At 45.1% G+C, this 23,914-nt stretch overlaps 1 protein-coding gene and 1 non-coding gene across 2 annotated transcripts; one reads left to right on the top strand and one right to left on the bottom strand.

The window, feature by feature from the left end:
- Positions 1–2,616: 2,616 nt before the first annotated feature.
- On the bottom strand, positions 2,617–22,634 carry ZBTB37 (zinc finger and BTB domain containing 37). Its single transcript, XM_066597498.1, has 4 exons — positions 22,530–22,634; positions 13,066–14,021; positions 9,131–9,230; positions 2,617–7,941 (listed from the first exon to the last, which is right to left on the bottom strand). Exons 2-4 carry the CDS (start codon positions 13,992–13,994, stop codon positions 7,414–7,416), a joined length of 1,557 nt encoding a protein of 518 aa, XP_066453595.1. The 5' UTR covers positions 13,995–14,021; positions 22,530–22,634; the 3' UTR covers positions 2,617–7,413.
- A 642-nt stretch (positions 22,635–23,276) lies between these two features.
- LOC136622664 (small nucleolar RNA SNORD74) lies at positions 23,277–23,357 on the top strand. Its single transcript, XR_010791857.1, has one exon. It is a non-coding gene; the product is annotated as a small nucleolar RNA SNORD74 (small nucleolar RNA).
- Positions 23,358–23,914: the final 557 nt, after the last annotated feature.

Below are 23,914 nucleotides of genomic sequence, written 5' to 3'. Positions count from 1 at the left end.
CAATTTCCTGTTAAGGGAATGCGGAAGAAGGGAGAGGTCTGCAACACAACCTGCGGGGCTTTGCAAACACTAACCTTTATATTTTTTGGTTTGGTTAATATAGACCTAAAAGTCTTTTATCAGCCATATAACATTGTGGCTCTTCCTGCTGAAAAGAGATGTTTTAACCCGCCCTTCTATCCGTAAGAATGGACTTTTTTGAGTGATATGTTGCAAATTTGATAACCTTCAAAAGGAAGTGACCGTGTGTCCCTGTCTTGGCTGGAAGAGATCTTTGGGGAAGGCTATTGAAGTGGGTGCAATTGCTCCCTCAGTGTTTTTACAGTATTTAACATACAAGGGCCTGGTAACAGTGTCAGGTTCCCTTTAATTTTCTTCACATTTCAAGCACCAGTGAATGCACGGCTGTCCTATCAGAGGCAGGAAGACTGGTATGTATATGAAAAGACCCTCCATAAACATGAAAAGTACCTGCATTTTAGGTTGAGCATGCACCCTTAATAATTATCTTCCACTGATAACGAACCAGGGAAACTGTTTAGCCCTATCCGTCACATGCAAAAAAAATAAAAAAATAAATATGAAGTATTAATGAAAAATAAAAACATACATACTGAAACAGTGATAATTGTAACTACAGTAAGTCCACAAGAAGAAACCCTTGTATGGAGGGAACGGTTTTCTAATGTGAATATGGAAATCTGCTTTCAACCACTTAACCCAAGAAAGGTCTAGAAAGACTTAATTGCGCAATAGAATCAGAGGATATATACATTATTATAAAAGTAGGCAGAAAAGTAACAAAAGCGATATAATGGCTTAAAGAAGCAGAAGCAGTACAATGGATGGAGTGTTCATCCGTTTCCCTCTTTCCCTTTATAGAAAAAAAAAACGTAAGGCGGCCATAGACAGGTAGATGCTTTGCCGACACTGGAGGTGGACACATCAGCTCGTCCTTGGACCCCCCTGAGTTGCGAACCCCTACCTTTCGCTTTCCATAGGAAAAGTAAAGTATGGTGTTCTTAGCATGGAGCGTGTTCATGATCATTGGAAGTCCTCGATATCTCACCCTCACAGGCCTAATTCTCTCCTGATTCGTCAGCGCATGGTTAGTCGTCAGCTCCCTGTAAACCAATTAGTGATATCTGCATGGCTCTTGCTGGAGAATTGTATACCTCCCCTTTCCAAATTTCATAGGTTCCAGTCAATTAAGAAATACTAAGGGGTTGACATAATGGACACAGATTGGTCGATAAGGTTTCCTAGCATTGGATAATACCCGGAAAAACTATATTGACTATTTTTGCTTTTCACTCAACCGATTGGAGTATCTAGTGTTGACACAAACTTAACGTCTTTTTAAGAGAACCCCCCCACCCAAATATTTTATGGGGGGTTTCTTAGTCCTGAATATTTTGCTGTGAATGGATCAGGGTTGCATGTACAGTGGATTATATGGAGGGTAGATGGGACTCTTGCCCGGGAGCCTCCACCACTGACCCACTTTAATGGCAGTTTGATCCTATCTTGAAGAAGAGAGGTGACTGCACGGGTGTGTTGCTCTCCCTCTCTTGAAGTCTAAGGGTAGGGTTATAGGTGTTGGAAATGCTGTAGCAAAGTCCACATCCAAGACAGAGTCAAAATCCACACCATTGGGTTACCTTCGCATCACCCAACTAGTGGCACTGTGCTTAGTACAGGCCGCCTGATGAAGGAAGTGTTGACCGCTGAAGACCTCGGAGAGGAGCGCTGTACCTTCTGAAATCGGCTACAGCTCATTTCCAGTGAAAATACGCACCAACTATGCAGATTTTGACTCTGTATTGGATGTGGAAATGCTGCGGAAGTTGCCGCTGACATAAGCATACCCTAAGGGTGGCTTTCCACGGTCAACCATCGTCTGAATAGTCACTCGATAAAGTGAATGTAAGCACCAATTACCTTGTAATTACGGCCAACTAACAAGGCAAGAAGCAGGAATTTGTTGACTACTTGCTTCATTTCAGCTCACCTAAAAATAGTCAAATGTTGGGTTTTTTTTTTTGTGTGGTGTCAATATTTTGTCCTTCAATCTTTGTCTAGCCAATAACTTTGCAGGGAGGTTTGTGCAAAATTAAACAACTGCTCGATGTAAAAGCACCAAAACAACAGTCATTCGTATGCCAATACCTCGCTGTAACAAGTAGTTCGAGTGACTATTTGGGTGATAGTTGTCCTGTGTAAAGCCACCCTAAGGAATTTGCCGGCTTGAGTGCCCGTATAACTCCAGTGGAGATGGCAATATGTATGTAGGGCCAATTATCCTTCTGTAAGAGGGGTCCTAGAGATGGGATGGTGACTAGAGATGGGCGAGCGTACTCGGATAAGTACTACTCGCTCGAGTAATTTGCTTTATCCAAGTATCGCTGTGCTCGGGGCTAAAGATTCGGGTGCCGGCACGGAGCGGGGAGAGCGGGGAGGAACAGAGGTAAGATCTTTCTCTCCTTCTCTCCCGCCCGCTCTCCCCTGCTCCCCGCTGCGACTCACCTGTCAGCCGCAGCGGCACCCGAATCTTCAGACCCGAGCACAGCGATACTCGGATAAAGCCAATTACTCGAGCGAGTAGTGCTTATCCGAGTACACTCGCTCATCTCTAATAGTGACCAATTTTTTGGCCCAGGGACCTCCACCAACCTTAGACCAAGTCCTAAGCATCCTCAATAAAATTAGGATTACCATCTTACTGCACGGACCATACCAATACCCCACCCCTCATGTTCAAGGAAGTGGGGTACTGCAACTATATCAGATGTGGGGAAAACCTCATCATATATATATAATAATTTTTAATTTGCTCCACGTGCCGAACACTATATACATCCCTTACTATTCTAGATAACGTTTGGCTGTGGGCTAAGTGCCATTTTAAGTGCCTTTTTTCATACAATGTTCTCCTATCTGGAACAGATACCATGCGCATGCACTGAAATGTTGTAGGACTAGCACTCTAGATCCGTACTCCAGAAAAGCCTGGGTATTATTGCAGTGGAATCATTATGTGACTGCAATGCTCTAGCACCTGAATAGAAGAACCTAGAACCTGTATTGGAGCTGCTTTATTGCCTTAAGAAGCAAGGCCAATTGTCCATTTAAAGTGCTTTTTACAAACAGACGCAAAAATATTTGTTTCCGCATCGTTACGAGAATTTTTGCTAAAATAGACCTAGGAAACCGTGCTTTGAAATTCACTTTTCTCACTGCATTAGATTGGGGTTGCTACCAGACTCTCCCTTGAACTAGATAGGAAATATTCTCAATGAACACGACCCATTAGTAAGCCCAGAAATATGAACACCACCTCGCTATCCCAGACCCAGCTACGTAAAGTGTAGGTAGAAGAGAGGTCCTTTATTGTAATCTATCTAGAAGCTTAAAACTAAAAAATACCCATGCAGCGGAGTCCTCAAGCTTCTGTTCCTCATTGCACAATACCAAAACCTAGGACCGAGAGGTACGTTGTAAATAAAGGAGTCAAAACCCTGAGCTTCATTAGGACTAGGGTCTTATTTTTTTTTTTTTGGATACTACCAGTTCATATACACTCTTCACATACGTCAAGATAAAGCCATAGTGTCCGCGCCTTTGCTTGGTCGTAGGGTCAAACAAAAGGCAGACTTAATAGAGAAATAAAGCAATTCACCTCTAAGGATTAAAAGGACAGCAGAGAAGAGCTTGACTTGATGTAAAGGAAAGCCATTACTCACAGACAAGTTGCTTTCATATGAACGGAACTTCTGCAAACTTTGACAGAACCTATAAGTTTATGATAGAGCCCACTATAGAGTGTAGAAGACCTTCTTAATTCACTTGGAACCAGAGATATCCATAAACCAAGAAGTGAGGCCACCACCTTTAAAATGAAAGTGTAGATTAACTTTGCCTACAGGAAATATCCGCATTGGACCAACAGGCTTTTCTGTAAGAAGGCTCCTTGGCGAAAAGCAGACCACAGGGTGTTTCACTGCTAAGACCACCAGTGATCGGCTGCAGCCTGTGGTGGAACCTGATAGCAAGTGTTCAATTGACCTGCAGCACCACCACAGGAGAAATTAAGCGTGGCTACTGATAAGTCAACCGGATCGGGAAAAAAATGTTACGAAACACAAAAAATAACCATTACTTCCTCGAAAAATCCCTTGCAGCACCAGTGGCAATGCTCTTGGTGGTCTCCAATGGTCTTCATTTTTCAAGCGGTTGAGGTGGCGTTACACCCAAGTAGTCACTGCAGTGAATTACTGGCCTCAGCAGAGATGCTAGTACATAAGGCACAAGACTACGGAGGTCAGTATGATTCAACCATAACCAGTGGGACCTTCAGAGTATCGGCGGTGGAGGAGTAAACAGTTCAGTTAAGGCCCTTTTATACTACACAATCCAAGGCCATTGTAAACAAACCCCAATCAACAAAGTATGATAAAAAAGGCATGACAACCTTAAAAAAAAGAAGGTTTTTTTTAGCTTGTCATGCCTTTTTAATATATATTGATTGAACAAAGTTTTTATGCTGAAGGAGTGCTGGAACTTCCATTGAACCTGGTCTTTAAAGAGACGTTTGTGCCAGATCGTCATCAGGGCTTTAATGGTTATTATTTGTTTTGCAACATTTCCTGATATCCGGTTAATTTATTGAACTCCCGGACGAGCCCTCTAAGCAAAACGACACTCAAAATAGGAGTTAAACAAGGTAGCAATCCAATAACAACTTACATGGCTGCAGAGGATAGCGAAGACTTTTAAAAGGGGCGATTCGGTTTGAACCCTTTTTCTCAAAATGTCATCGGCAGCAGATGACCATGAGGATATTGATACATAAGGCAGCCATTGAAATGAGTAAGTATGCCTTATTAGAAGTCATACTTATTAGAAATACTTTTCAGAGTCCCGCTGGACCTAGCTAACAATTCCAGCTAATCTAGAAGAGTCAGCGAACCCACTTCTATCGGCTCCAATGAGTTTGTGGTTCTAACAGACAAGGTAGGTAAGTTCTGTCAAAGTACTGACCTTTAGAGGTTTTCAAAATCCTTCGCGATATAAAAGCAACTTGCATTATCATAAAATTTCAGAAAACCCAAAATAAAATTAAAATGTAACTTAGAACAGTACAAAACAAAAATGATACTCGGTAATATAAACTGTGTGTCGTATGTAACAAAATGAGAAAATAAATAAATATATGAAATACTGTCACTAACCTCGTACATGCCAGGAGACCAAATGTATGTGTCTACTGCATATAAGAAGCGAAATGAACATGTATACTGTAAAAAAACAAACAAACAAAAAAAAAAACAACGGCTGCGTTAAAGCATATTCACTCATCTGTAAAGGTCGATGGCGCGCGCATCTTCCTTGCTCACTAGAATGAAGAAATAAAAAAAAGTGCGAATGGAGCATTAGGGCGATCTAGAACTCTAGTCATTTATAAATAAGCGTCCAGAAAGGGGGCCCTTCCGACAAAAAAAAACAAACATGGTTCGGTCATGTTGAGTTGGCGGTAAAGCCCCTGTTTTACGTCAAAAATATAGCTTAGTGCACCCTAATTTTTTTAAGAAGCAAAGCTCTCTTGGGAAACTCATGAAGCAGGCAGCTGGTAAGGCAATTGATGCCAAGGAGAAAACAAGAAAGAAAGAAAAGGCATCACTTATGTTACTTTTTAACAACCCAATGGCAGGGCTGGATTTATGGTAAGGTATGTAAGACCTAGTCAGTTCCTGTCCTACCTGAAGGAAACAATCTACTGATATGACGACATGTTCCAAAAAAACGAGGGCAAGTTTGATTATCTGAGCAATGTAAAAATTCTATTACATTATTGAAACGCTGTTTAGTGAATGTCCACCCAATAATGTAAGGGGTTTTCCCATTAAATGCATTTATTACCTATGCATAGGATAGGCAGTGGTGGTGCCAGCAATAGGAATCCCAAGGATTACGAGGCGTTCTTCTCAAGTCCCCTTAGTGAATACAGCGGAGGTACGCCATCCATGACCATTGCTCAATACACTGTCTATAGAGAGAACTGAGCAAAGCACCTGCATATGCCCATCAGTCCTATAGAAGTGAATGGAGCAGTAGTCATGCATGTCCCTGCGGGGACTGGCATTTTCATGATATTTGGAGTTTCCAGCTGTAAGACTCCCAGCAATCATACATTTATTATCCATCCTGTGGATTAGTAATACATATATTTAGTGGAAAACCCCCTTTAAAAAAAAATGAACTCACGAACGTACTGTTCTCCGCAGAAAAGATTCATGGTCACAGACCGAGCGCTGACTTCCAAGAGTGACAGCGAAGGAACGGGGGAGCCAGGTAAGTATAAGAAACACACCCTGGGTCTTCATGTTCCCTGTCCTATGAGTACCATAACATTTTATGGTACTTAACATAAAGGACAGGTTCCCTTTAAAGCAATGAGACTGCCAAAACTTTTCCAACAGAAGAAACTTTCCAAAAGTTCTGGCTAGAGAGGATCATTTTGTTACCATAGAAGCCGAATTATTGGCACAAATTACCATCATTTTGGCTAAAAACGGCATCTATGGCATCCTTTCCTAGCAATATTCTGGAAGGATTGGCAAAGTCCTAGCCCATTACTTGGCTAGTCGTGGCTATTTGATTAAGTGGCGATTGGATGGGGCGTACAGAAAACATAAATCCAGCCCTGCTCAGAGTCGTCTCGAAAACAGTAGAGACAACTCCGACGTCTAAAAAAGGGTTACTTATTGCATCATTGCCTCCCAAACTCACATTTGTGAGCGTTGCTTAACATTTCACACTTCTCTTACATGCACAGAAGAGTCTTTTTGACTCTGCTACAGAAGTATCTTCGAGCACCTTACTAAGATTCCTAAAACAGCACCATCAAACTTCTTTGAAGGCCGAGACCAAACTGTCTGCCGAGCATGATTCGGAAAAAGCCAAAAAAAAAAAAAAGCTTCAATGATCGGTGCCTCGCCACCTGAAATGCTCCTGGAGAGATGCATCTGTTTCAACATGATCTCCAATAGTCACCGACTGCACTCGAAAAAGCAAAAGGGGCGTATTCACTCAAAAAACAGTAGCTTTTGTGTCCTTCGCTGTTGATACTGAATAGTAACAGTTTGTTTTTTTTTTAGGTCTAAAATGGAAAGGAGCACAAAAAAGGAAGCTAATACAATTTCTCTGAATTTGGCAATGAAATTTGCAAACTTCCCAAAATTCTGCATTCGACAAATACCCCAGGAGACAATCGCTTCAGAACTCGACTGGGAAAAGAAAAAAAAGAGGAGCAGGAGGGAAGGATAAAAATGTTGTGAAGTTTTGCTGAGGTAAAAGGGAGGAAATTAGTCTACTTGTGTCCTCCTGTAAATATAGATTTTTTTTTTTCCTTTCTTAGTCTGGTCCAGTAGTGGACACAGAGCCATGAGCCGTCTCACCACCATAGGCCACCTCAGCTGTTGCTGAAGGTGCCACTCCACCGGCTTCATCGTGAGGTGGAGACTCTTCTCCAGCCGGCCCTCTGGAAGTGACAACTGTGGTGGTCTCCGGTGAAATGCTGTGAGGACCTTCAAGAGGAATACAGCCAGGGTGGTTCTTCCGAAAGTGCTGATTAAGGATGGCCTGGAAGGGGAAGCTCTTCCCACACACGTGGCAATGGAAGGGTTTGTTGCCTGTATGCTTCCGTATATGATACTCCAGCTGATCTTTGCGGGTGTACTTCTTACCACACATCCGACACACAAAAGGAGTGATGCCCATGTGAAGCCGCATATGGCGGTCTAGACTACCCTTCTGGTTGAAGGACTTGGCGCAGTAGATACAGGTCAATCGTGGGTTGTAACGAAACCATCGCTCAGACACCTCTTGCTCACGGAGATATTCTACGTAGCCGCTGACTCCAACCACCCCGCCTTCATCTCCCTAGAGGAGAAAGAGAGAAGGGAGAATTAAATGATAATGAAACATAAAAATCTTAAAAACCATAACCACATGCTGACGTGATGAAGAAAACTAGCCGATAGGCACAGTACTTAACCCTCGTCTGCAGCGGGGATTCAACGTGCAGCCCCACCGTCCTTCTGGTGTTGGTTGTGGAAGATGAGGTCACCGTGAGTCACCTGACCGCTGCAGCCAGTCAGAGGCTGGAGTGTCACCGCCCATTCTCCTGGCATTGGTACCCATATCCTGGGTGCCATGATGCAAGGAATTCAGATCGGTGACGACGCTGCAGCCTCTGATTGGGTGGAATGGTAAGGTGACTTCTGGTGACATCATCTTCCACAACAAACAATGGGAGGACGGCGGGGCTGCAGAGCTGGATTCCTTAAATAGAGGATGGGTAAATACTGCACTTTTTGTTATTGCAACGCAGTTGGGACTATAGGACTAACACAGGGGCGTAGCTAAAGGCTCATGGGCCTGGGTGCAAAAGTTTATCTTGGGGCCCCACCAACTTCTCTTAACCCCAGCAGAGGTGTAACTTCGAGCTCCTGGGCCCCAATACAAGACCTGTAATAGGGCCCCCAACTATAATGCTTTAGTCATAGTATCAGGCTCCTTATATGGAGAAGAAAGGCCTTTTGGGCCCCCTAAAGCTCCTGGGTGCAACCGCATCCCCTATAGTTACGCCAGTGGGCTAACCCCTTTAAATATATGCATACTGGTCCATCAAATGCAAGCTTTCACGCTATACACCATGGGTCTTTAATACCACAGGAAAAAAGGAGAACCTGCCAAAATGATGTCTTCCTGCTCTGCAGCTATTTGCTGAAGCAGCACCTCACAGACTTCCTGTTCTGTTCACCCCTCCATCTACTCTGCATATAATACCGTTGATAACGATGGCCTCGCTTCTAAGATATTGGCAGTGCTGGCCTGGCCTCGTCTCAACGCTATGCATTCATATCCTAATGTGTACTTCTAAGTTGCCGGATAGCGATAACCTTTGAATTGACCAAGAAGACAACGAGTGTGGGGAAGGTTAAAAATGTCATATTCCATTGTATAATCGCTATTTTCAATCCTTCCGGAATGTCCTTGGAGGAGCGTCTCATGTTATGAACATATGATTCAGCTGACTTTAAGGACTCTTCGATAGGAAACCACCCACCTGGTTGCTATGTTGCTTCGGCTCCTCCAACCGCCGGGGAGACTCGCTCTTTGCTCTGTGTCTTTCTGGCATGGTGGTCACGCTACCAGAGGGGCTGAATCTTTGGCAAAGAGGTAAAAAAAAGTTAGGAAAGTTTCCACTGAATTATTTAAGAACATTTCTGACATTGTGAAAATTTCATGCACAAATATGCCCATGTGAATCTGGCCTCAAGGATAGGTCATCAACACCAGCTTGGCAGGGGTCAGCCACTTGGGACCCCAGTAATCAGGGCCCCAGGGCCAATGCCTTAGAGAAAAGGGCTGTTTTATTGCTGGAAACAGCTCCATATATTGCGCAGTGGCCCAAGCTGGTGTTGCAGGCTGAGTTCAACTGAAGTGAATGGGCTTGCAATACCAACCTGCGCCACTGCACAATGTACGGAGCTGTCTGCTTCTGTCAACATAAAAGCTACATACACTAAGAAACAGCTAATTGCCAGGGGTCCTTTCCGACAGACCTCCACCCATCTGCTATTTGCAACTGATCCTGAGGATAGGCCCTCAAAAGCTAGAATAGGGGGGATCCCTTTAACTAAATTACATGTATATGTCAATTTACTAATTCATCTTTACATCCTCTGCTGTGTCTTTTTTGCTTTATTCCAGCTGCCTGCTTGGCTGGCCTCCAGTCTCCACTGGCGACACTCCTGTCCATAGCATGGCAGCCTACAGAGGGGCCTGCGATCAACATGTCGTCATAATGCTGCCTCCATTGACACAACAAGTCCCTGCATGAAGGACCAGGGTCAAGCATAGATGGAAGGAGCACTTCAAGTCGATGGAAGCAGCATGATGACGTGTCGGTTACATTTTATAGAAGGAAGTCTGGTTTAATGGGAAGGAATAAAGCAACAGGATACAGCGGAAGACTGAAAGCTGAATTAGTAAGTGAGGTATACATGCCATATACCTAATTGGCATGTACTGCTAATAAACCTCCCTGATGTTCTCCAGGTCCCCAATTCTATTCGACATTAGGGATCTATCACTGTAAAGAATCCCTGACTTGGTGTATCCTATGGTAAGAATACCCTGTTGGATCTTTTATTCTTTACACAGCCATCACAAGGTAACTTGTATTTTTTGTCTACAGGTTACCATTGTGGTTGCATCTAAGTATCACCATGCTATAATTCTGCAGCTGGATACCATACAAAATACAGTGGGGAAAAAAGTATTTAGTCAGATACCAATTGTACAAGTTCTCACACTGAAAGAGATGAGAGAGGCCTGTAATTGACATCATAGGTAGACCTCAACTATGAGAGAGACAACATGAGAAAACACATCCAGAAAATCACATTGTCTGATTTTTAACGAATTCATTTGCAAATTATGGGGGAAAATAAGTATTTGGTCACCTACAAACAAGCAAGATTTCTGGGTCTCACAGACCTGTAACTTCTTCTTTAAGAGGCTCCTCTGTCCTCCACTCATTACCTGTAGTAATGGCACCTGTCCACAACCTCAAGCAGTCAGACTCCAAACTCCACTATGGTGAAGACCAAAGAGCTGTCGAAGGACACCAGAAACAAAATTGTAGCCCTGCACCAGACTGGGAAGACTGAATCTACAATAGGCAAGCAGCTTGGTGTGAAGAAACCAACTGTTAGGGCAATAATTAGAACTGGAAGAGATACAAGACCACTGATAATCTCCCTCGATCTGGGGCTCCACGCAAGATCTCACCCCGTGGGGTCAAATGATCACAAGAACGGTGAGCAAAAATCCCAGAACCACACGGGAGAACCTAGTGAATGGACTGCAGAGAGCTGGGACCAACATAACAAAGGGTACCATCAGTAACGCACTACGCCGCCAGGGACTCAGATCCTGCAGTACCAGACGTGTCCCCCTGCTTAAGCCAGTACATGTCCAGGGCCGACTGAAGTTTGCTAGAGAGCATTCGGATGATCCAGAAGAGTATTGGGAGAATGTCATATGGTCAGATGAAACCAAAGTAGAACGGTTTGGCAGAAACACAACTCTTCGTGTTTGGAGGAGAAAGAATGCTGAGTTGCATCCAACGAACACCATACCTACTGTGAAGCATGGGGGTGCCAACATCATGCTTTGGGGCTGTTTCTCTGCAAAGGGACCAGGACGATCCGTATACATGAAAGAATGAATTGGGCCATGGATCGTGAGTACAAACCTCCGTCCATCAGCAGGGGCACTGAAGATGAAATGTGGCTGGGTCTTTCAGCATGACAATGATCCCAAGCACACCGCCAGGGCAATGAAGGAGGGGCTTCGTAAGAAGCATTTTAAGGTCCTGAAGTGGCCTAGCCAGTCTCTAGATCTCAATCCTATAGAAAACCTTTGGAGGGAGTTGAAAGTCCGTGTTGCCCAACGACAGCCCCAAAACATCACTGCTCTTGAGAAGATCTGCATGGAGGAATGGGCCACCATACCAGCCACAGTGTGTGCCAACCTTGTGAGGACTTACAGAAAACGTTTAACCTCTGTCATTGCCAATAAAGGATATATAACAAAGTATTGAGATGAACTTTTGTTATTGATCAAATACTTATTTTCCACCATAATTTGCAAATAAATTCGTTAAAAAATCAGACAATGTGATTTTCTGGATGCGTTTTGTCATGTTGTCTCTCATAGTTGAGGTCTACCTATGATGTCAATTACAGGCCTCTCTCATCTTTTTAAGTGGGAGAACTTGTACAATTGGTATCTGACTAAATATTTTTTTCCCCCGGTCTTTATAAATCCCCAAACTGTGATTCCTCGGTGCTGTATACACCAACCTACCTAAAGTAATTGGACACCTGAGCAAGAATCTAAAGGAGTATTTAATCCCATATATTAACTTAGTGGGGCTCCTTTGGCTCTAATAACATTGGCTACTCTCCATGACATACTTTATACTAATGTCTGATACACTTCAGCTGGTATTTCCCTCCATTCATCCTGTAAACATAAGAAGATGGACGCTGTTCATATTTCCTGACTCGACATTCGAGTTTGTGCCACAGATGTTCAGTAGGGTTGAGGTCAGGACTCTGTGCAGCCGGTCCAATCATGAACATCCATATCCTCAAACCAACGTAAAACAGAGTTGGATTTGTGACAAGGCACGTTGTCTTGTCGGAAGTATGGCTGACCATTCCCAGAGTATTACCACATTGTCAGCAGTACTTTATTGTCTAGAATGTCAGGGTTCACCTCCATGTTCATGGTGCTGGTCACTACAATCAACGGACCGAGTCACATAAAACATCTCCAGACAATAATGGAACCTGCGCCGTACTTAACTCCTGGCACAACACACTCAGGCAGAAGGTGTTCCCCAGCCTCCTCCACACCCGGGTACGTCCATCAGGTGTGAAGATGTATTAGCGCGATTCAATACTTCATAGAACGTTCTTCCATTGCTCAACAGTCTAATGACGACGCTCCTTGCACCATAGTAGATGGGTCAATGCATCGTCTTTGAGAGAACTCACAAGATGTTTGCAGGTGGAATGGAAGGAAATACCAGCTGAAGTGTATCAAACGTTAGTAGAAAGTATGCCACAGGGAGAATCTGATGCCATTATAGCCAAAGTGGGGCCCACTAGGTATTAACATATGGAAATAAATACTACTATTGATTCTAGCTCAGGAGTCCGATTACTTTTGGTAGAATAGTGTAATGGAGCTCTTTAGCAAACCATGGGCATTTGGGTCAATAATGAGCTCCTTCGGTAGAACTCCTTCTCATATAGGACAGAAGGCAAACGGCAAGGCTTTATACTGCATATGGAAGCCTAGGAGGACAGCCTACGGCTATTGTTCTTACTGCAAGATTTCTTAACTTCCTGCCCAGCAAGGACCGTGAAGACTGGGCAGTCTGTGCCGGTACCTCTCTGAAAGTAAGAAACACGTTTCACTTACCTGTCCATCTCACTGCTCGTTGGCCTGGACACTTTGGTGTTAGATGACCCCATATTGTAGCTTTCCTGTCCGGTAGCATTGTGCCCTGTTGTATCAATCACCATAGCGGTCACCTCTTCTGCACTACTTCCATCTTCTCCCGAAGGTTGGTTCTCTGGACCCAACCACTCATCCAGGTTCTCCGTCTTGATACGAAGGGCTCCCATCACCCTGACATCGTCGTCACTCCGTTCTCCTCTATCTGCTGACCCTGTTTCCACGTACCACTGTCCAGCTCGGTTGATTCGAAGAATGGGTTCCCGGCTCTCCACATCCGAACCCTGCTCCACCATCTGAGGACTTGTGGATTCCTCTGCTGGACTCAACTCCCTAATGTCCAGTACAGTGCTTACCTGACCCCTCCGATTCCCTGAGGGTCTTGGAGTGCTGTGCCGTGGGCTTAAAGAACGAGTCAAACTCTGGCTGACGCGATGGGAATCCTGGACTCTTTCTTGGTGTTTTGGCCTACTCTGGCTTAACTCTTCTTCCGATTCGGGTGAACTAATTTTTAGATGGATGCCCTCAAGGATCTGCGTGCATTTGTCAATAATATGCTGCATCTGTAAAAAGCTTGCAGCCGTCAGATAGCTTATGATATCGGCAAGTTGCAAGCAAATACGGCCTGTGTAGCAGAAAGAAAGCAGCTGTTCGAACACCCCAGGATTTTTGATGACCGATAATGACACTGCGCTCATCTCGTTTAAGGACATGTGGTCTCGGAAGTAGGGCGAGCTGGCGGCCAAAACCACTTTGTGTGCTCGAAAGGACTGGCCTTGCACGTTGACCACAATATCACACAGACGCCCTTGCATCCGCAGCTGGTTGAGGTGGCTCAGAACGGAGTTACTGTACTCGGGAATCTCCAGCTGAATATTGCCTCCTTTCTCCATGGTTGCCCCTCTCGTAAGCACTCAACCCTACAGGAGGAAATGCAAGATACAAGGTTTAATTTCTCGAATACGTGACTTGAAATTGGTCTTGTCTATGTTCTAAGTATACAGTCATTGAACCAAAAGCCATTAATGTGCTCTTAGGTTGTCCATACACTGAGTTATGGCCCATAAGGTCTTAGACTCATGGTGGCATCATCGCATCGGTAAGTGTGGGTTGGCACATACTTCTGTTTTCTATGAGAAAAGAATCATATAAATGCAAAGAAATCTGCTACTATGTTAACATGATGTATCCACTACAAATTTTTGGTCATGGACTTGTGTGCGGAAAATCCACAGCATATTACTGTACAGGCCAAATGGATGAGGTTTCAAAAAGTCTCATTTACATGCTAATATTATAGTAATAATATATGTATTCTATTATATCTATCTATCTATCTATCTGTCTATCTATGTGAAAGCCCTCACTGACTGACTCGCCACTAATTCTCTAACTTACCGATGTCGCACAGACATGAAATTTGGCAGAAGCATTCTTTAGGTCCTAAATAGGAAAAGTAAAGGGGTCACAACTCCAAAATTCAATGCTAAGTGCAAAAGTATTGGCACCCCTGTGTAATGTACCAAATCTAATTCTCTAGCTCCCCGATATCATACAAACATGAAATTTGGGATGATCATTTTTTAGGTCCTAAATAGGAAAAGTAAAGGGGTCACAACTTGATTATTCAATTCTAAGTGCAAAAATAAGTGACCCCCTATGTAATGTACATAATCTAATTCTCTAACTTCACGGTGTTGTACAAACATGAAATTTGGCACGAGCATTCTTTAGGTCCTAAATAGGAAAAGTAAAGGGGTCACAAGTTGATTATTTGATGCTAAGTACAAAAGTATTAGCAGCCCTATGTAATGTACCTAATCTAATTCTCTAACTTCACGGTGTCGTACAAACATGAAATTTGGCATGGCCATTCTTTAGGTCCTAAATAGGAAAAGTAAAGGGGTCACAACTCGATTATTCAATGCCAATTGCAAAAGTAAGTGCACCCCTATGTAATGTAACTTCTCGGTGTTGTAAAAGCGTGAAATTTGGCGCGAGCATTCTTTAGGTCCTAAATAAAGAGAGTGGGAGGGGTGGCACATTCTGCAGAGGGACATCGGTACATGCAGCCTGAGGAGAATCTAACGCTCCTCCATATGTATAGATATTTTATTCCTCGGTTACTCTAAAGTAACCTTGACTTCATAAAATTTTTCGTGCAAACAACACGTAAACACCTGTATCAAATTAACTCAGGTGAGGCTGGGTATATCAGCTAGTGCATATATATATGTATTTTCTGTGATTTTTCTGAAAGCAGCCTAGACTAATACACACATATATATATATTATACATACACACACATTATATATATAGTGGTATTGCCTCTCATTATAATAATCAGCAGGTAAATAACAGCAGCTAAATGGTTAACTATTCAATATTATACACTAGTATGTATTAGATTCTTGTCCTCTATATCCTACACATGGTTCTCAGGTTCAGGCCGCCCTCCTACGGGCCTTTCTCACGATAGAGGCCTAAATTCCGATAAGAAAAGCTCCTCTTTTTCCCTCATTTGAATTCCTCAGGCCAAGCAGTAATATTAATAAGTTTATTCTCGTTAGTTTAGTTTCTCCTTATTTATTGGAAATCACGTGTTTCAGTAGTAACACACACCTTAAGGCGTTAACATATATTAATCATTAGAAACTAAAGGCTATCCTGAGTTATTAATTTAAGGGTATGTATTTCTATTGCTACGTCATTTGGAGTATATATATATATACATATATACACATACTTACTATGATGCTTTTAATAAATCAGAAGCATATTGCCTTTAATACGGCTGTGTGTCCTTGGCTTTATCAGCATGCACGCACTTCTCAATAACTAATTTGGAACTGGCAGTGAAGTCAGAGGAAAAAAAAATCTGCAGCAAAAATTGACTCGTGGGGTGGATTTTGAATTCACAAAATGTCAATTTCATAACAGATTTCAGACATTTCAAATCAGGGGGTGAAGTCTGTGGGGAATCTGCAAAAAAATCCATCTAACCCATGTACATTTTGCAATTTGAGTCGTTGAGGATTTTGCAGTGGATTTTCTGCTGCGGACAATATGTCCCATGTGGACTTGCTCTAAGAGGGGGTTCATGTGGGGAGGATTTGCCGCAGAATTTTTGTGCGTACCCACCGCATGGAATTTCCGCAGCATTTACGGTAGATTTTGAAACTCTTGTCTACAAGCTGCAGAAATAATCCACACAAAATCCATTCGAAAAATGGACATGCCGTGTGGAATTCAATTCTGCAGCATGTCAATTTTATCGCCATTTACGCAGCAGAATTCGCCTCCTCTGAATGACTGGGTGAATTCTGCACAGAAATACGCGTTAAAACCCGCTTCAAAATCCACACCAAATGGTGCGCCCTTTGAGGCAGGCTTTCCGCTGCTGATTCGCCCCCATGTGGATCCAACCAAAAAGTCAAAAGGGCTTGATATCTGCCGATAGATTCCAGCTCCATACAACCTCTGAACCATTATAGGGCACCGTAGACTTCTATCAGTAGAAGGACACTTTGTAATCAACTAATTACCCTCTTATAAATCAGACATTCGCCTAAATTGAAGAACCTCTTTAATTTATATCCGCATCACTATATGCTAAACGCGACTCTGCAAGCCTGGACAAACAAAGATGGCCGAACCGCTGACTACTGGATATACACGGTGCATTAGCAGCATCGCTATCCTAAAACACTGGATCTGACTGGCCAATGCTGGTCACATGGGCAGCCCTGGCCAATCAAAGCAGGTCTATAGGGCCCTTTTACACGGAACAATTATCGTATATATAAAAAATTGTTCAGTATAACGGGCTGATTGAATCACGAACGCGAGTGTGTTCGCTTATCATTCGCCGCTCATTTAATGCAATGACATGCATGCTAACTAGCGTCTGCGTGTGTCATCTATGCGTCAAACGAAAAAAGAGGCCCAATTGTTTCCTGGCATTGCTTAGAAATGATTTTTTTTTTTTTAAATACACGGGCCGTCAGTCCACGGAAAAAAAACCCACTACAAAAAACGCCTTTCTGCATAGACTCATTGACTGTAATGGGTCAGTGAGCAGTAAGTCGCAAAGACAGATGTAAAAACCGCCTGTGTGAATAAGCCCTGACATATATGTGTATCATATTATATATATATCACTTGGCTATTTACATATCTCATGAATTTCAACGGAGAATGGATTTTAGTTTTTTTTTTGCCTATTGGGACTGGAGGGGTCCGAGCGGCCGGACCCCACCGATCCCATGTTGATGGCATTTCTAAATGACACAAAACCCCCTTTTCACCGCTTTATCATGAAGGCGCTGACGAGCGGCTCGCCGACGTCTGGACTGAATCAGGAAAAGGGATTAGAAATTATAACGTGATGTTCTTGCAGAAAAGGGAGGCCGGTTTTAGCGCTGCATAATTTTGTCACCAAGAAAAATGTCACAACAGCCGGCGTTCTGTTCCTGCGATCCCAGACAATAATGCATACAAATAGGGGAACGGCCGCCAAGCTGTGCGGGGTGAGGAACGCGGCAGCGAAGGCGAATAGATGGCTTCTATTATAGATCAGCGAGGGAATCTGTGCAGGAGGGAAAATATACCGGATGGATCTGTATATCTCAGGAGGCAAGGGCCTCATTCTGGTGGAATCGGTAGGAATGTACCAACTCCGGCCGGGGAAAAAAATAAAATAAAAGTAGAAGAATATAATATTATATATGTTATTTATTTATAATATGCCAGATTAATGCAAAATGCAGATTTCCTTTTATAGGAATTTCGGAAAGTTTTGAAGTGCCCTATAAATACATGTTCTCTTCATCTGAGCCCCCGTGTATCCAACAGAAACAACAATAGTAAATCGCTTATTGCCATTCCTCTCCATTAGACTTTGGGCAAAAACATGAATTGTGTGTGAAGGGGGGACATTGAGTTGTGGGGGGTTGGTTTATGGTAATTCTGTATACACGTATAGAGGTAGCAGGAAGGGTACATACAAGGTCGCCCGTTAGCCACAGATTTGCCGTGGAATCTGCACAGATTCCGTGTCAAGTAAGTGTTCCATTCGTGTAAACGAGAATCCGTGCAGCAATCGCACCGCGCTGACTTATCCTACGCAAATCTGAATTCGGCGTCAATGAGAAATAGATATGAGGGTCTGTTCTTGGGGCTCCATCACACGAGCGTATGCCCATTTGCGTGTGCAAGAGCGCTGCATTTTTGCGGAACGATCAACACTTTTTTTTTTTGCACACGCATCGGCGTATATTGCTGTACGTTTTCCGCCCGCAGGGCATGTTTATTTGCGTGCGGCAATCAAAGACGCACCGCATGAAATGTCTAATTAGTCTAAGGAGTTCCAGATGTGTTCTTTTATTCAAGCGGGATTATACAGCGGACTACACGTCTTTATGCGCATTGGCGCACCACAATGACTTCTACGGAGACCTATAGTGCGCAAATGTGTCGAAAAGTAGAGCAGAATGGTTTTATTTATTTTTGAGCAACCAAAATGCGCACGCAAGATACGGAAATGTGAACAAACCCATTGAAATCAACGGGTTCTATTCTCTGACTGTTGCGCGCAAATACGCCCGTGTGAAGGAGCCTTAACCCTTTCCAATCCACTGCCTGATGTCTTCCAACATTCTGGTTGAAGGCTGTGCAGCTCTGATGTCGGAAGATGTCCGACAGGGTATTCTTACTGTAGATTACTGGCCGCTCTGTTGTCTGGGGGCCTCTCCGGAATGCCATATACTGCAGTACTGACTCTAGCCAGCAGACGGCGCCATTGTATAATGGCAGAAAGAGAAAACCTCCTAAGAAAACCCTAAATCCAAACTTGCATTGCAAAGGGTGTGTGAAGGATGCCATAGTGAGGTGTCAGAAGTACTGATGGGTGGGATCCACGTACCACGGACGGGTAGCAGCAGTAAGTGGAGCGTTGTGCCTATTCAGCTCTTACCAGCAAGCAATGTATGGGTTCATTTACTTTCTACTGACTCATAAACTGCTCCGAGCCGCATGGGCACAGCGCCCAGAACTCCGGACCCCGCTCAGCAAAACTTCACAAAGACACGGCAAAAGTTTTTTAAAAGTTTACTTGCCCTTTAATTAAAAACAATGAAAATGGTGTTTTGGCGTTTTTTTTGTAACGGAACATTAAAGGAGATGTCCCGCGCCGAAACGGGTTTTTTTTTTTTTAAACCCCCCCCCCGTTCGGCGCGAGACAACCCCGATGCAGGGGTTAAAAAAACCACCCGCACAGCGCTTACCTGAATCCCGGCGGTCCGGTGACTTCAATACTTACCGCTGAAGATGGCCGCCGGGATCCTCCGTCTTTGTGGACCGCAGCTCTTCTGTGCGGTCCACTGCCGATTCCAGCCTCCTGATTGGCTGGAATCGGCACGTGACGGGGCGGAGCTACACGGAGCCGCTCTCTGGCACGAGCGGCTCCATAGAAGACTGCTGAAGACCCGGACTGCGCAAGCGCGGCTAATTTGGCCATCGGAGGCCAAAAATTAGTCGGCTCCATGGGAACGAGGACGCTAGCAACGGAGCAGGTAAGTAAAAAACTTTTTATAACTTCTGTATGGCTCATAATTAATGCACGATGTACATTACAAAGTGCATTATTATGGCCATACAGAAGTGTATAGACCCACTTGCTGCCTCGGGACAACCCCTTTAATGTCTATTCTTCTCCTCCGCACATTGTGACTCGTGAGCGATGCGGAATCTTATAGTTTCTTGTAAACATCATCAAGCACCCCTCCCCCAGGAATCACCATTCTGACAGTAAAGTCTCAGGAAAGTTCCGGCATTTCTTACTTGAGGTTTGTAATAATAAAAAGACATTCATAAAAACAGTAACTTCCCAGAAAAAAAACTCTTCCCATAAGAATCCAAATAGAGTTTTTCATTGCCATCTAGAAAAAAAAAAGAAGACCCCCCCCCCCCCAATGGGGGCACCAAGACTAGTCATTCCCTATCCACACAATAGGGAATAACTAGCGGATTGTTGGTGGGGGGTCCGACTGCTGGGACCCTCACTGATCCCGACAATGGGAGTCCCAATGATCCCCGGATGAGCGGCGCAGCGGTCAGGCATGCACAGCACCACCCCATATATTTCCATAGGACTGCTGGAGATCGTGTTGTACTCGGCCATCTTTGAGAGTGCAGAGGTAATGCAGGACCACCGCTCCGTTCCTACGGTGAAGCCCGGGACCCCCTGTTCTTGTGATCAGACACACCTGTCCTATAAGTTATGGTGGAACGACCCCTTTTAGCATTGAAAAACATCACTACAACAAGTGGGTTCAGCCTAATTCTACGGCTACATGCGACTTTGGCCGAAGACTGAAGTGTAACCCTACGACCTCCAATATAGGTCACGGTGCGACTACTTGCATTGACTTCTATTGGATTAGCAGATTGCAGGGCGATGCTACAATCCATGCCAGCAGAGGCACCCGACCGCCCACCTAATGACTATCCCGCCCGGGCTGAGGGTCATGCAGCCAATGGAGGTGGAGCGCGCCGGAGATCTCTTCTGGCCGTCCGCCTCCAATCAAAGATGAAAAACCGCTTGTTTGTGCGGAGCGAGAAGTCGCCAACCAGTCTTGTCATTCCAGTGACGGCGACTAACGACTGATTTCTCGCTTTCTGGTCTGCGTTCATGGGCCGAAACCGACCATTAAAGTCCGTGGATACAAAAAAAGAAGACAGCGAACGCATCGGCAGCCGCGCTCACCAGATTTTTTTTCCAGCGGTGACATCAATAGCGCTTGCGCTCGATCACACGAGATTGTGAGCCGGAACCTCCAGCCGGAGGAGTGACCGCCCCAAGCGCGATCAGATCTTGGGATTCCCACTAAACACAATCCCACCCTATCTGTAGAATAGTATGATTGCTGGGGGGCCGCCCGCCGGGACCCCCAGGGATCACGAGAACGACGCACCCCTGCGTCTCCGTGCGCAGGCGTGATCCACCACTGCTTTATTCACAATGTCCGGAGGCAACTGCGCTCGGCGGTATCCGTACGTCCGACAGCAATGCATGAAGCGCGGGTCAGTCGTTCGCACTGCTACGCCATTCACTAGGGGGCGCCGTTCCGGTCATCCCTGGGGGTACCAACAGCTGGACCCTCATTTAGGGGAAAAATGTCTTTAATGCGGAAACCTTCCAAGTCCCGTCCGACCGTATGATGACATTCCGTAAATGGCGCGGGCAGAGACGCCATCCGTGAGAACCCAGGCACCACGCTGCGGCAATGTGCTGCAGAAAACCGTTCCCATTACACACGGGCGAATTTTCATTTTGGCCCATGACATTCGCAGTATTTTCACGGACCGCACCGCGCACGTTCTACGGTTGTTTTTTTTTGCGTCTATTCATTACGTTTTCACGCGTGCAAAAGAAACCGCAAGAATCCCCCGTATCGCTGCGATGCGTTACACGGAGTTTTGCGATCCGATGGAGTTTAATATGGGTTACCGCGTTCCGTAAGGTCGGCGTCACACAGGCCTATTTGCGCAACTAAAATTTGCGCACGCAATACGCAAAAGCACAGAACCCATCGGCTTCACTGGGTTCGTTCGCACACGGATATTATTCCTACGCTCTTCAATTGCACAATGATAAAACCTGCGGCACGCTTTATTTTCCTGCACATTTGCGCACCCGGGGACGCGCAAAATTCTGCAAAGAGATGCGTGGGACGCTGCGTAATTGTGCAGGAAAAAAAAATAACACATAGCTATACCAATCGTCATTTTTGCCGCGCGCAAATGAACACGTCTCAGGGGGGCGCAAAAAGTGCAGTAAAATCCGTACGCCAAGGAAAATCCCCGCTATATTCCGTAAATACGCTTACGCCCGCGCCCGATACATTGTAAGATAGGACGCGCTGCGGGTGTTTATAAAAAAAAACACGTCTGACTCGCCCGATGCGAATCAATGGGGTTTCAGCTCTCCATAAAATAAATCCGCCAGTAACACGGACGGCGCATAACCTGCTGTGAATGAGGCCTAAAAGTTACGCCCGTGCGGCAGCGCTGCACAACATGTGACTGCCTGCTGTGGAACTACAAGTCCCAGCCTCCTCTGCCAGTCTGTGCCTGCTGGGACTTGTAGTGCTCTCCTCCCCAGGCTGCACTGTGGGGGGCAGTCAGCCTCCAGCACACACAGCAGCACTGCCCTACCCCTAGGGGGCGCCGGCGGGCACAGCTGTCACGACAGTGGGGTGACCCCCCGGGGTGGTATACGGGTGAGGAGGGCGACAGTGGGCGGGCTGGACATGGAGGCCCCTCCTCCTCCCGGGAGGCTGAGCTGTGCCCTCCTGTAGCCGCGCCCTGCACTCCCACCCCCGCCAGTACTCTCCCCTCCTCCTCCCTCCTGACTTTTGCCACCTACCTCCGGGGGCGCGGACGGGCCGGGACGGGGCCACCGCCGGAACACAACGCTCCGGAAGTGCTATGTCAAAATACCTTCACTCTCCCGCCTTCCTCACCCGGAAGTGAACCGTTCCCCCTTTTTTTACGTCCGTCATACTAAGGAGGAGGGTGGTTTTCTTGGGCACCATATTGGTTGGGGACATTGTAGGTGGGGAACGGAGGCAATAACGGAGATCCTCGGTGTGCTTTCCTTTCTCGGATGGTTCCTAACGCCTTTAATATAACCAACAATATGGCGCCCTAACCTCTGGCGGGCGACAATTCCAAAAGCCAGGCGTTTATTGGTAGAGATGTGAGAAAACTGCGTGCCCCGCCCCCTGGGACGGTGCGTTCCTGACGTCACGTCCGGCCGCTCTGCCATATATAACCTGCTGCCGCGGCTTGGAGAAGTCCTTTCCATCCGCGTCTCTCATGCTGGAGAGGTGAGTGCGGGCATGCTGGGAGGTGTAGTTCTCTGGAATCTGTTTAATACTAATACAGGGTTATTTATCTTCCCTTTTCCCACCCTCCTCCCGTCTCTCCTGCTGTGTTGTCCATTTCCTGCAGCAGGATGGCCCTGGATTGTGCTGCACCCCAGGCTGGCTGCCCCATGTTATGGGCCTTGCAGTTTAACCCATCCCTTGCCATTATCTTAGTTAATGAGCACTAATAGGGTTGTCTTTGATGATGGGAGAATTTGCAGTAAATCAATCTTTATGTTTTGAAACTTGCCTGAATGTGATGAAAACTATGTTGGTAGGGACATCTGAGAGAGAATGCTGATTACCAACGTATCTGACCGGGCTCTAGGATTGGATCTCCTGACACTTAAAGGGGTATTCTGGTGAACCTGCATGAAGTTGTATCTTAAGGCAATGATTTAACTTTGCAATCTAACTTAATTACCTGTTCTACAAAGTTGCCAATAGTTGTCTCTCCCTGCGGTTAGGTCTCCCATGGTCACGCCCTGTAGGCTCTGCAGTATTGCTGGTCAGGCATGCTCGGTGACAATTTTTAAATGTGCACTCTGCCTATAACTGGAATGGAGCATTATGGGAGATGTAGTTTTTGTACTCCCTGGTGGCTATCTTTAATAACAATGTGAAAGTCTGAAGCTGTCTGGGAAGTAGCAGTGGAACAGGTTGGATAAAAAAAAGTCCTGGACTTCAGTTTGATGCCTTAAGTGAACATTTGGAATAACAGCAATAAGTGGCAATGTTGGGGAAACTTTGCTGAGTCAGTGGAATACCCCTTTAAGTGCATGAGTTTTGGGTTGATGCCGCAGTGTAGTGCATGGTGCTTGCTCTAGTACGCTCTGGACTAAGATTTAACTTGTATCTTTATTCTTGCAGATTTCTGTCTGAA

Source organism: Eleutherodactylus coqui, chromosome 3 (assembly GCF_035609145.1).
Source record: "Eleutherodactylus coqui strain aEleCoq1 chromosome 3, aEleCoq1.hap1, whole genome shotgun sequence".
In the NCBI taxonomy this organism is placed as follows: domain Eukaryota; kingdom Metazoa; phylum Chordata; class Amphibia; order Anura; family Eleutherodactylidae; genus Eleutherodactylus; species Eleutherodactylus coqui.
This window is presented reverse-complemented; position numbering and strand designations above follow the sequence as displayed.